The following is a 14,785-nucleotide window of genomic DNA, read 5'->3' as shown; positions in this document are numbered from 1 at the left end:
AGGAGTGGAGTAGATGGATTTGAAGGACAAGAATAAGAATATGACTAAAAAATCATGTATAATGGTTGTAATGAATATTCTGACTGGGGTCTTTGTTAAGAATTTGTTTCAAAGTCATCAGATGTTGTATTATTAGCAACAGAGTTCTAATTCTTGGTTCGGTTGTTCAGTTCTCTGTTCGTTCTTTTGAAGTGGATTGCAAGGAACGAACTTGTTCAATTCTTGTGAATTGTGATCAACAACATAATATTTGCATCTTGTTGTATTTCTTTTGGCATATGTTGTCATATAATTAGGTTCACGAGGGTAAATGCTAGTATTTCCCGTCAATGCTGTCATTGCCATTTATAGCATCCAACCTAGGCACCATGACAAGCCTGTACAGCTATGTACAAGGATCCAAGAAACACAGGCCAAGTTAAATAAGAGAAACTGCATCAAACTTCACCGAAATGAAACAGGCCCTTGGCAGCAGAGTATAAGTAAAAATGTCAAACTGCGGAGAATTCACAAAAGCAAGACCACATACAATAAAGTCGAATGAAAATCATTCAAACTGACATAAATCTGCCCAATTTCACATATGTGAACAGAGAAATCAGCTTCGCGTTATTCCAACCCCATGTTTAAAGAAAGCTAAAGTTGTGCCCCCAACGATATTATGCTGCATACAGTAATGCACTGTGCAGTATCGATAGCATTGTTTGAGTGAAGCCAGAAAACCTGTTCATGGCTCGACAGTCATGCTTTCAGCCTCTCGTCTGACAGATTCAAAGAGTACAGAGGAAAGGTACCGCTCACCAAAGCTTGGGAAGATAACCTGCAGTGGAGTTTATGAAGAGATTAATGGATGGTAATTATATTGCAAAATGAATTTCAGTAAATTATCTAGAGGCCTTGGGGATACACTCTATGTAATGTACGGTAGAAAGCAGAGCTTCTTGGAAAAGGAAAGTTCTATCGTCCAATGTGATAATATGTGTACTACTACAGGACATATAAGAAAAGTCGATAAGAAATATATGTATTTCACTTTTCTTTTCTGGATGAGAGTGAATCACCAATGGATTCTCCCCATTTATTAGGCACATTAAGGTGATTAATCTACATTACTAAGTAAATAGTTGTTAATCAGTTATTCTCCTGTGAAGAGAAGGGCTTCATTTACGGTCAACAATGTCGTTTCACTACCACCTCTCACTTAGCTTCAAAATTTTGTCCAAATTGCTTGTCAGGTTTACATACCAACAAGGGTAAAAGAAAGTAGACAGACTTACAACAATGAGTTTTCCAGCATTTTCAGGCCGCTTTGCAATCCTAATAGCAGCAGCAGCAGCAGCGCCAGATGATATTCCCACCTGTAGCATATTCTTACAGCTTTAGAATGTTTTGATGCAAGAAATGCCAATGAATAAGGTTATAGAGTTGGAAAGAATGAAGTGATAGGAATTATCAAACTCTCGGCAGCTCGTGGGTGGGACTGAATTAGTAGAGTATTCACTTACCAACAACCCCTCTTTCAATGCAAGAAGCTTCGCAGTCTCTATGGCCTCGTCGCTTGAAACCTGGAAATACACAAGAAAACATGCAATAATGAATGTTTCACATTTAATTTACCAACAATAGATAGAAGTCAAGAATGTAGTTGGTTGAATACTCCAGTTAGAACAGAAAGAAGATAACTGAATCTTACTTGAATTACTTCATCAATGAGATTAACATCCAAAACGCCAGGGATGAAACCAGCCCCGATCCCTTGAATCTTGTGTGGACCTTGAGTATTATACAAAGATCATTCATCAAACTGGAGTTACAGTAATACGAATTGCAAAGCACAAAACTATGAACTTTCACTTAAAAACTCGGGCTTGTGAAATAAATACAATCTTCAAGAGGACTCAAAGCTAGATCAAAATTTGTTCTTTATTAACATTGGTGAATTTAATTCATAAGAAAGAAAAAAATAAAGTGATAGCATGATAAGTCTTGGAAAAAAGACTTATACAGCTAGCAATGAATGGTTATAAAAATAATAAAAAGAAAGTCTTTCTTACACTTGAAGTAGGTCAAGTATGGGGGTTTTGATATTATTGGTGTGTACCTAATTTTCTGTACTACTTCACACATTATCATATTATTTTTTATATTTGGTTCAAGTTCAAGCATAACTCAAAACCATGTTGAAGGTACGCTCAACCTGGGCTACAATTATAAATCAAGTCTCAACTTTCAGCTCAAGGTTTGTTCCACTTGGAACTTGCTTATGCTCAACTTAAAAATTATCAAATCAACCGACTTAAGCTAATCAATAGTGTTTTTGTAAATGTCCGTGTTTCTTGTCAATTCTTTTGCTCGATCCATAATCGATATAAAGACAACTACATTCAGTGAATTAAGAATAAGATACAACAGCAACAGAACTCACCAGGCTTTCCTCCAGAGAGAATAGGACTTTCAACTGGTTCCACCCCATAAAGCTAAATGACAAATAAAACAGACAATAATGAGAATCAGAATCATCAGAAAATTAGATTACAAAGCAGACAGTTTTACTACACAAAATGTGACTATGTGTGACAATAAAATCAACCACAAGACAGCTGACAAACTAAAACAATGATATAACCTTTATGTTAGGGTTGTGTTCTTTAAGAAACTTTCCTGCACCAGTGATTGTGCCTCCAGTACCAATCCCGGAAACAAACGCATCAATTTTTCCATTCGTTCCTTTCCAGAGCTCAGGTCCGGTGGTTTCATAGTGTATCTAGAAGAATTATGCGTTATTTCTAATAGATTTTCCCAACCAGCAATAAAACTGCTCGATATAATGGTAGCAAAGTTAACTACCTTAGGATTGGCAGGGTTTTCGAATTGCTGCAGGATGTAGGAATTAGGTGTCTTATCCCTTATCTCTTCAGCCTTCTGAACAGCACCTTTCATTCCCTTAGCAGGATCTGTTAGCACCAACTCAGCACCAAAAGCACGGAGAATAATTCTGCGCTCAAGACTCATAGAAGAAGGCATGGTGATAATGAGCTTGTAGCCTTTAGCAGCAGCCATGAATGCCAAGCCTATACCCGTGTTGCCACTCGTTGGTTCAATGAGGACACTCTTCAGCAAAAATATAGCAAAATTTAACGGTGAGAAACTAAGAAAACATACTTCTATACTAAACCAAATTCCAGATTATAACCAAAGTAGTGATATAAATTAAAGCAGAAGTAGAAAATTTTGTTGATCTACCTGTCCAGGTGTGATGAGGCCCTGTGCTTCAGCATCTGTAATCATACTATAACCAATCCTGCCCAAAGAAACACATAATTGAAGAAAGTGAAAAACGAATAAAATGAAAACATTGACACTGAACTATGATAGCATTACCTATCCTTGACGCTAGAGCACGGCTCCATTGACTCCAGCTTAGCCGCAACACGCCCAACACAACCATCAACAATATTGTTCAAGTACACCAATGGAGTTTTACCAATCAACTACAGCATAAAATACAACTTTTAAGCCCAAACACAAAAGTTAAGAAGAAAGAATAAAGACACAAAGAAATCTTATTTGTTGGCCAAAGAAGAATCAATGGCAATCACACTTCTAAAGACTTATTACCTCAGTAACATCCTTTGCAATTCCAACATTTTCTTCGGCCATGTTTGTGTATTACTCCTGCAATCAAACACCAAGAATCTCAGCCAATACAAAGTTTGACAGTTTCTCAGCCTCTCCAAAGAGTAAAAAATGTGAACGATAAACTCAACGCACACAACAGAAACATCAAAATCAAGTAAAGTGAAACAAAAGTCCAAGAAGAACACTTTAGTTAACAAACTGGTACACCCCCATTGAAGCCCCAAAAGATACTTTCACTATCTTTCAACCATACCCTTATCATCATCAAAACCAAACAAAAAAAACTCATCTCTTTTTACCAACTAAAATAATAATTCACCACCTGAAACTCATCAAAGAAAACCCATTTCATCCACACAACAAAATCTTCTCAGAAACATGATAAAACCAAAATTAATCTACTTCTCCTTTTCTTTTTCTCATTTCTGCAAATTTTTAACCAAAGAAAAAAAGTTGGAGTATTTTACTTTACTGCAGTGAGTAGAGAAGTAGGATCAACAGTGCAAATTAATTAATGAAAAAGAATAAAAAAGCACAATCACCTTGTAGTGGGCTTCTGTGTCTACGATGAAATGACCTCGTAATTTTGATTATATTTATAATGGAATTATTCAGGCGTGGACTTTTCTGTGCGTGTTTATTACCTTACATATACCAATAATTATGGACTTTGCTGCCTGCGTCAATTACGATGATCGACAAAACATTACCGCCTAAATAAATAAATAATTGAGATAGTGGAGAGTATTTATAAATTGTGAATTATCCCATGAAAATGGATATTGCCTGAATTTGGCCCAGGTACAAAATCAAAAATATAGTTTGAGACTGAGCCACGGACAGACATTGATTGATATGCCCGATGCACAATATAAACAACGTATATATATATATATTTAAAAGAAAAAACAGTTCATGATATAATAAATAAAATTATCTATATCAATAATTAAAGAGGATGGTCAAATATGATTGAATACGTTGTTTTCGGATTTTTAATAGAGAGTAGAACAAGAAGATTCTCTGTCATTAGCGCGTAACTAATTGAAAATTGAAACAATGATTAATTAAAATCTCATAATTCGTATTTTACGAATATAAGTATTTAATTTATTTTTAATAATAATATATGTATGTTGTTATTTTATTTATTTTGAAATTGTTGATTAATTTAAAAATATTATTGCATTACATAATAAATATTGTAATAATATATTAATTAGTTTAGAATTATTGATATGTTCTAGGGAGAAAAAAGTAATGATGGACAAGGATTAATGGCAATAAATATATATATATATATATATATTATGAGAGGGAAAATAAAGATAAGATGGAAAAGGTAAACAAGTAAGTGAGTTTGGAGGCTATAAGCATACGCTACTAAAGTGGAGATTGGAGAAGCGTTAAATAATCAGAAGTGCCTGTTCTTTGGAGGTCCCAAAGGACGGCGTACCACCCCACCCCACTCCCTTGATTTTTTGTGTGTTTTACTTGTCATTAGTGGTCAATGTGTATCTGTCAGATTTTGATGTAGCAATTGTTACATTTTTGTCCAATGCAATTGATACATAGTACTGTGGCCTTTACTAAGATAAAAAATCTAACACGTAGTATTGAAATTATCAGAACCAATCAGATTTAGTTGGATCAGGCAATCTTTATTTATTTTAGTGGTGCATGTTAATTCATTTTTGGATTAATTATGAAATAATTAACAAGGGATTTTGGAATAAATAAATAAATGATAGGAAAGGGTGGATGTGGATGTGCTGTCCTAGGTTGAATATGCATATTCATATTCATATTCCTAATGAGATTGCTTGTGAAGCTATTCATTCTTTTGTTGTCTTGTGAATGAGAGAGATTTACAGGCAATTGTTCCGTCACCCAATTTCACACCTAATCTGCCTTCAATTCATCATCTTTATATCACTATTTCATTTAAACAAAAATTCATGTTCAGCAAAAAGATAATTACATATCCCAACCCCTCAGAACACACTACACATATTTCTCTGCTGCTGCATTCACAACCCTTTCATTCTATTACCACTAATTTTACTCATAACAAAAGCGAGCCCCACTGAATCACAAGCAAGCAATTCTTGTATCCTCTCAATTTCCCCATCATTAAACCAACTCATAATAAGCTGTCCATGTGTTTGTTTGTTGAAAGGTCATTTAGATTGCTGCTTCAAATCCCTTATGCTCACAATTGATACCTTCTTCTTGATCTCAAAAGTTACCTTATCTAGATCCGCAACAGTTGCTAGATGACCGTAGAATACCCTCTTCTTCTCTCCCGACTTGGCATCCAATCTCACTAGGTTTGGGTTGTTCTCATCATCCTTACCAGGTGTTACGGGTTGCATGCGCGCCCAAGACTCTCGCCCGCGTTTCTCCCTCTCGAAATAATCAGCCAGCCTCAGGGCCTCCTTCAGCCCTGACTCGTCGCCTGAGAATTTTACCGTATGAATGCCCAGATGACCTTCTCTTGAGTACAAGGACATCGACTTGCCACTAGTAAATCCAAGATCTATGAAGACGAGATTGATAAGGATACCAATATTGCTAAATCACAATTATTAACCCATTCAAGCATTGTGAAATGTCAGAGAAATAGGAGCCATAAATTGATTTCATCAATAAAACAGCAAATTGTACAAGGCAGCTTCGATAATTTTAGACCACTCAACAAGAATCATCCTGCCTGATATCTATCTACCAAAACATACTACAGATGGAGAGGAACAGTCAGAAGGATACTTGATAAACTTCTGGAGAAAGTAAGAAAACCATTTATGTCTAGGATCATTGGCCTAAATTATTCAGAACATGGAGAAGTTTCTAAGCATTTGTATCAAATCAAGGCAAACTGACTATCTCACAAGGTGTGGAAAACCCAAATTTTCCTTCACCGGTTGGGCAAACGAATTTTTTGCAATCCACCAACGCAGGGATATAATTGTACCCTGACTTGCAATTGATTTATGCCATCATAAGAGTTACAAACCCTGATGACCTACTTGATCCAGTTCATTCTACTTATTCAAAGTATAAGTGTAAAACAGTTAGTGCATGACATAGGCTGTTGCAAGCCATAATTTAAATGCAACTCCTAGATCAAGCAAGTATAACCAATCAGGAAGAGTGGAAGCAATGAGCTTGCAAGTCTAAAGGAGGAAAATGCTATTGCTCACCTCCTTAACACGACACATCTACGCTCATGAATCCTCCGTTATTGCAAAAACATAAATTACTAAAACAAGATCGACAAGCCTAAGCAGGTTTAAGCTGAGTCCTGACAGCACATACATTATGGATGATATAACATTGTAGAAGGAGAGGGCATCTAGCTAATTTTTCAATTCACTCTTAGCGATCAATATGAAAAGTAACATCATTGCTCCCTGATGTTAATCCTACCAAAGGAGAAGAAACATGGAGAGGGAGAGAAACAGATAATCAGATACTAAGAAGGAATAGCAGTATCCTAATCCATGAATAAGCTATAGGAGACTTCCAGAACTATGAAGCCTAACAGGACAAGGTAAAAAATAATAATCCATAAAAAAAAAGGGTCAAAATCAATCTCAATTCACCTGCTCCCTGCATTCTCCCTCTCAATTGTCGGGTGGCATAAAGAACAAAAGACTTGAATAATATAACTTTTCAGATAGCAAAAGCAAGCTTGCAGGTCTTAATAACTATAAGGCTCTGAGTGAAATAAAGGAAATTAGAGGAATAAAAGACCAGTATTCCCCTGCAATGCATAAATGCATGTTGAGCAGTAAAGAAAACCATGAGCCTAAAACTTAATTCCAGCAACCAAAAATGTCAGCAAATTGGACCACAGAAGTTACATTTCTCTTGCACAGTAATCCAGCAAATGAACCACCAAAGCTAGCAAAATATAATAGCAGATATAAATACAAAAGAACGAAATATAGAGCATTGTAATGCGACGAAACAACCCATCCACTTATCAGCTTGAAGACCTAATCAATAATATGGCGTGCGGTCAAACTGATGTAAATAGACTTGGACTGTGATGCGACAAAACAGACCTGATGTCAGCATATGGTAAGCTACTCAATTCACTAGAAAAGACAACCCTAAATCCAAATGTCCATAAGCAGGTTAAACCCAGTAGCTTGTACTTATCATTGACGAAGCCAAGGTACCATAGGACTAGGAAACTTAAATAACATTAGTTCCCACAGCATGCTACCCAAATTAGATAACAGAGTCAAAGAACTTGATACCAGTAGTCTCACACAACTTCCTCCCCAAATTAGATAACATAATCAAACTATGCATATATAACATGATAAAAGTTAAACCAATAATACTCCCTTCATTGCCTTCAATTACCTAACACTATTCTTGACTCGGCTCACAAACTCAAAGGGTCAGTTTAAGTGCTTTTCAACAACATCATGGAAACAACTGGGTGATATGGAGGCAAGTAGAATAAGAAAGCTATATGACAATTACTGCAGTCCTCCAGAAATCTGCAACCACCGCTGGACGGAACTAGTCATGATGGAGGTGTGGTAACAATGCATAGAGATACACATACCAGATGATAGTGGTAGTAAACAAGTTGATTGGGTCAAGTAAAGAGATATAAGATAACAAAGTAAACAGGATAACCATGGATAAGCTGGAAGAACACCAGAACCCTTCAGCGGATGCAATAACCACAATTATCAATCACTAATGCAGCTACACAGATGGACAGACAATTTAAAAGAACATCTCATTCATGGAAAGCAGAAAAAATAATAAAGGATGGGGTCATGATACCTCTAAGCATACTATCCATTGCTCTGTTTCCTATACCTTCCATACGACCATCTCTACCTTTTCCTGTGATAGTATTATGAATTAAAACAGAAGGTGGCCACATAATCAGATCATCTTGGTTGGCTTCTGCATCATCGGCAGAAAAATTCTGATAGGCTTTTGAGTTATCAGGGGGCGTCAAATAGTTCCAACCCATCAGAATGCACAAAGCCTTATGAAAGGCCAGGTGATCCACAATTGAGTCTGCACTGTCTGAGTTGTATGCATGCATGATAAGACTGTGTGTGTCTGGAAAATCTTTTGAATACCTGTATTTTCATGTCAAAACCGTGCAGTAGTCTCAGACACAAACCCACAAGTTTCACACAACAAGAAATAGGATATCAAATTTAGGCTATCTGCATTTGGTCAGAGAATTTGAATCAGGCAGTACAAGCTTACAGCTTCAAGCCGAATTGTCAACGAATTTAAAGGGCACAGTGGATGGGTAAATACAACCCAAAAGTTACTTCTAAGTAGGATTACACCAAAAAGAGATTCAGATATTAGCGTTGAAATTTTTTTCACTCAAGTACATTTTCCTTTTCTCATCATAAGATCATTTATATAAACGAAACTGAAATAAATTTTGCCCAAGGAAGAATGCCTGGCTTTGATGTTTGCTAATATAAGCTGAAAATCAGCCTCAATGTGAAATTCAAGTTCAGCATAAAATCCATGTCTTCGTCCCAGGTCAACTGGACCTAACCTAAAACAAGAACTTAGAACTAGTACGAGAACATAGAGGAAGAAATATATTTTTCACCAAACTCAAGGAGTAATCTCCAAACTAGTGGTATTATTGCCACTACTTGAGAATTTAGCCTAATCATATCAAGTGATAGTATTGAGATATAGCTGTACAGAATGACATGCAAAAAACTGAAATATTGAAGTCAGTACAAGGAATATCAGAACACCCTCTCCAGACTGATAATGCTTAGTACCCCGGAAAAGAAAAATAGCATCTGACAACTGATCACTCAGAGGCAAAAGATGACAACCAAAGAAAGATCTAGCTAGATTTAATTGTGCACTTATTCAAGTAGGGTTCTTCTACCCAGAAATTTAAATCAGTAAAACAGCACCATAGTGAGTAAAACACCATAAAAAGCATAATTTGGCTATACGTCACAACACAATTATTGGTAGGACATCAGCAGCTGTGCAACAGCAAAGTGAAGGCAATAGTTGACAAATCAAAGAATAAAGTACTAACACGACTCTGCAAAGCAGTTCCACAAATAAGAACCTACTACATAGTTCTCGTGTTTACAGTTCACATTGATTTAGTTAAGTTCCAATTTCCATTTTTTCATACGCTCTACTTTAGGTACATGTGTTTAGTTTCAAAATGTTGTAAAAGATTCTTCATATATATAAAACACAGGTTTTCTTTGAAGAGAAAATGGTAAGGATAAAAAACATCCCAACCTTTTGTATGAAAACATCAATGAACCTATAAGCTATGCACATACTGAGGAGCCCTCTCTTCCCATAACACCGAGAGCTGGAAAATATCACGTAGAAGCAAGATTGGGAAACATAAAAAATGAATCCGTAGATTTATTTGCATCTGGAAACAGAAATGAAAATTAATGTAATACACTAACAAGCAAGTATCAGATATGCGACAAAAATGTGATATGCTGAAGCACCCACATTGCAGTCTGCCAAAAGGGTTCCAATTATTAACTCTATCTATCTTATCTAAACCTAAAAATCAATAGTTATAAATTATAATGCTAGCCTTCAGAATTATCGCCCATCAGATGCAAGGTAGCAATGTATAATACCATAGACAATCCTCTTTGTATTAAAGTTTTAGGAGTATATATATGGGCAAAGACATGAAAATTAAATATGACTATTTGATTCCAACCCACTGCTAGTACATCAGATCCAGAGAACCAAGCATCTCAACAGGCATGAGCGAAATATACACAAAATCAAGCAACTCTCTCTAAGTAAACGGATTAAGAAATCACTGGAGGGGCTAATAGAGCTCCACTAGAGCACAAAGGTCGGAAAATGAATAATCAACCAAAATAAAGTATTCACAAGGCAGTTACTATGATTCAGTTATAGCCAACAAATTTACATTAAAGTAACTGCAATCCAATAAACAGAACCTATTTGAATACCCCATAAGAAGGACAGTTTGTGAAGAAAAGTAAAATCCAACATGGGTAACCATAAACACTGAGAAACCATTCTATCTGGACTATATCATAAATTGCAATCTACCGAGGCAGCAAGGTAAACCCTGAAATAATAATTGTGATCTGCCGAGGCAGCATGAAAACCCTGACATCAACTGCAAAATTGGGTTGATATAATTTCCATATACATAAAGTACAAATCCATACAGAGGATCTTCCACATATATTCATATTCTTATAAGAATAAATTTAAGACTTGCAGATGGCACATATCACAAAGAATAAATAGTCCATGACAAATGCTCCAAATGAAACTTGAACTCTAGAATACTAATGAAAAAAATCTGTCGAGCTAGTACGACTGTCCATTTTAAAGTTAAAGTGCAAAAGCGTTGGTCCATTCATCCCAGAGGACTATGAAGAAATCACATTCGGCTCACATGATGTTAGAGTAAATGACTTTTTACTTTTAAGGAAAAAGAAGGACCCTGTGGATGGATTGTTGTCTATGTCCTTGTCTTCAAGAGTTACGAAAAAGCCTCTATGTAGGAACCTTCCATGATACTCTAGCCCGATGCCAACAACAAAGGTCAGGCATGAGAATGGAATTTGACTCTACATTTCAGCATAAACTTGAAAGACTTCTTACAAACCCACCGTGTTAAGCTGTTTTAAGGATTACTAATACCCGACACCCCTACTACGATCAACAAAACATAATGTAGAGTCTAAGTTCAAAGCTGACGAACAAAATCATGAAGCACATCCCTCCAAGAATGATAAATAAGCAACAACACGTGAAAAGTGCCAAAAATATGCATGCAGAAATGATACTTCAAACTTGAAAGTATGCTATGCTTACATGATAGCATCATCATAAAACATAGAGTGCTTTTGGACACTTGATAGGGTGTGATGTATCATCAACCACATTCCTTTAGTTAACCTATTAAGGGCAATGCTGCTTCACATAGTACTGGTGCATAATCGCATCAACTAGAAATGGAATAAAGAGCAAAGTGAACGTGTAAATAGCATATGGTAATTAATCAATTCCAGTAATGCTCATGAAGATTTCCTAACCTTAATCACATTAAGAATATGGCAAGTCACCACAGCTACCGATCTTCAAGTTGAGGATTTACACCTTCAACTTTATCACATAACAAAATACCAGTTTTACATAAAACACATTCCAGGGAATATAGACCACAGAAATACACTTTTATGGTGATCTTTCTTTCCCGTCAGGGAAATGAGAGTCATAATCCAGTTAGGAAAAGAAATCACTGACGAGAACTATTTATTACCCCTACAAGGATGACACTCCTTATTTACATTACCAGTCTGAATGTCATCCTTTACTTACGAGCCTCAATCACATAAAGACTATAAACGGCTCCTCAATGCTTTGCTACGAGGATGGGTCCTGCAAATATACCTCCTCTATATCTGGGACTTCCTCTTCAAACTTGCACTCTTACCCAATTCTACCTATAATAAGTCTGAATGTCATCCTTAACTTACGAGCCTCAATTACATAAAGACTATAAACGGCTCCACAATGGCTTGCTACACAGGATGGGTCCTGCAAATATACCTCCTCTATATCTGGGACTTCCTCTTCAAACTTGCAATCTTAACCACTTCTACCCATAATAAGAATGCTAAGAGGGCTAGAGCATTATCTCGTAGAATCCCCTTGTTTACTTATACTCATAGTTAAAAAAGGCGTGCCATGGCTTGCAGCCAAATGGCGCAGGCTCAGCGCATTTAAATGGAAGTGTTGCAGAAATAGCATGCTACTTTTTCTGTAGCACCAGGTGAAAGTCCAGCCTTTTTTAGGCTGGGCTGAAAAAAGTTGGGCGAAGCCCAATTTATTTTGAAGAAGGTTTCGACCAGGTTTAAATAAGGGTGTGCTTCAGCAAGCCCAGCCTTTAACTCAATTTTTCTTAAAAGAAATTTAAAAAAGAAAAAAGAAGAGAACCTTGACTGGAGAAGAAATTGAGTTAGAGTGATAGATATTTTATGTTTTTTTTTCCCCTTTTCATAATGATTTCTGCTACCGGGGGAAGCTGGTATTGTTTTTGTAGCTAAATAGATGGTCTGATGCTTGTTGTTCCTGTTGCTAAATGTATCGAGGGTGTTACGCACGTGCGAATGATACCCTCACGAAATTTATCACTAGTACTCTCCTAGCTAGACTAAATATAAAATACCATATATCCTCCCCTCATGCCCTTTCCTAATCTATGCCTAATAGATGTTTTGCCTTGCTCAATTATGATTTGTGAAGTTGCCTAGCTCTTTTAAGTAAGATTTGCTCAATGCTCTTGCATTTTTCGAACTCTTCTTTTCCCTAAAACTAGTTGTTTTTCATATTTCTTTTATGGTTAAATGGTTAACATGATTTCTAGTGTTTATATTTAAATGTTTCTGCATTGTTGGTATTAAAAGAAATGACGTATGAATATATAGTTTATTTCTACAAATATGCGCCGTGCTTTAAAAGGGCTCACGCCGTGCCATGCGTCATGGCTCCAGGGCACCTTTACGTCATGCTCCTAACAACTATGCTAATACCTCTATGTAATAAATGTTAATATCTTTAATACAATATTTAATGTGCTAACATTCCCTGAGCCCTCCAGTTAATAGAGAGCTAACGATCTAAAGGCGAATGCTATTCCCTTACTTTCCTATTCTATGCACACTACGTCAACAATCATAACATTTATACCAATTACCCCCTAGAACAATTAAAAATCACCAAAAGCACACAGATGTACAGTGTACATGAGATGACATCTCCTGCAAATTGCTATCTTCAATATCAAATGAACTTATACAAGTAAGCAACAAAGAAGCAAGCATCAATTTAGCAATACTTCAGCAACCAACACTGTTGCCTACCACAGATACTGAAGAAAGTGCATGACAATAATGTGTTTGTCTGGTGGCGTCAAGCTCTGTGCATGCATTCAAATCACCTGATAAATTCTGCTAAGTATTCAGATAGCACTATCCAAAAAATCCCACCTACTGCCCTGCAACTCAGTACTAGTTGGTTACAAAGTGATCTATAAGCACTCTGCAAATGACCACTTAACTAACACAAGTCTACTAAGATAACTTACCCTCACAAATAACCAGAGAAATAAAGCAGAAATCTTAAAACAAACGTCTGTAATCTTAAACATATATCATCACACCTGCCGCATGCCAGGCATGGCAGAGGTCCTTGTTTCCCATCCGCCAAATAATTCTTTCTCTGATTTGCAGTCTCAAAGACCAACTTCACGAAATGTAAAAATGCCTTCTTCGAAGCATTCTGGTCAACCTCATTATGCTTAAGCTTGCTCGCACTCCCCTCAAGAAGCCTCATGTTCTTAGGGGCTCTCATTTCTCCTCTCCCCAAATTATACCCAGCACTTGGCCCCGGCCCGTTCGCATTTCCATACTGCAAAAGCTGTTGCCTTTGCCTCTCAAACCCATCATCCCTCCCTCCCCTCTCATCCTCCCCAAACTTTCGTTTTAATGAATTCTCGGGGCCCGCATTCCAGTGATCCGGAATCCGGGTCCTAGCATCACGGCCGAGAAAGTCGGGGCTCATTGGGATGGGGGGTCTATCAAGCCCAAAATCACGCGGGCCAAGGAATTCGGGCCGGAAACCAGGCCGAGGCATATGTGTAAAATTCTCATAATCCGGGGGCAGAGCGAAGTAAGATCGCACGGAGCCATCTGCAAGGACTATACTCCGGCGGTCGAGCATATGGAATCCATAAGATGGGGGCGGCGGCGGATCGGTGAAAGGGAACGCGGGCCTTAGCGCAGAAATGAAGTTGGGATTTTCAGGTCTTGGAGATGGGTTTTCCGGCCTCGGTCTGGGCTTTGTGGCTGGGAGTTTGCTGTTGGAATCTCTATTGTTCGGGGTAGTGGTGGTGTTGGGGGGAGGTTTGTGCTCGGCTTTAGCGGAGGCGGAGGTGGACGCGGACGAGGAGTTTTCCCAGCGGGATTTGCGGTGGTGGGAGTGGGGAGGGAAGGAGTGAGGGGTTTTGGGAGGGTTGCCGCCTGGCATGTTATGGAGAAAACCAAGAACAGACTAAATTGAAAGAGGGTGCTGTGCTCGTTTT

The 14,785-nt window shown here is 37.3% G+C and overlaps 2 protein-coding genes across 4 annotated transcripts; both read right to left on the bottom strand.

Annotated features, from left to right (window-relative positions):
* On the bottom strand, window positions 419-4,274 carry LOC105171352 (cysteine synthase). Of its 3 annotated transcripts, none has more exons than XM_011092429.2 (11): window positions 4,107-4,163; window positions 3,619-3,675; window positions 3,382-3,491; window positions 3,244-3,301; window positions 2,848-3,111; window positions 2,627-2,764; window positions 2,426-2,477; window positions 1,694-1,773; window positions 1,506-1,565; window positions 1,278-1,358; window positions 419-820 (listed from the first exon to the last, which is right to left on the bottom strand). In XM_011092429.2, exons 2-11 carry the CDS (start codon window positions 3,658-3,660, stop codon window positions 728-730), a joined length of 978 nt encoding a protein of 325 aa, XP_011090731.1. In that variant the 5' UTR covers window positions 3,661-3,675; window positions 4,107-4,163; the 3' UTR covers window positions 419-727.
* On the bottom strand, window positions 5,548-14,779 carry LOC105171350. Its single transcript, XM_020697505.1, has 3 exons — window positions 13,865-14,779; window positions 8,452-8,759; window positions 5,548-6,178 (listed from the first exon to the last, which is right to left on the bottom strand). Exons 1-3 carry the CDS (start codon window positions 14,728-14,730, stop codon window positions 5,820-5,822), a joined length of 1,533 nt encoding a protein of 510 aa, XP_020553164.1. The 5' UTR covers window positions 14,731-14,779; the 3' UTR covers window positions 5,548-5,819.

The sequence above is a fragment of the Sesamum indicum genome, linkage group LG10, assembly GCF_000512975.1.
Source record: "Sesamum indicum cultivar Zhongzhi No. 13 linkage group LG10, S_indicum_v1.0, whole genome shotgun sequence".
Taxonomy (NCBI): Eukaryota; Viridiplantae; Streptophyta; class Magnoliopsida; order Lamiales; family Pedaliaceae; genus Sesamum; species Sesamum indicum.
Note: the sequence above shows the minus strand (reverse complement) of the source record. Positions and strands in the feature narration are given on the sequence as shown.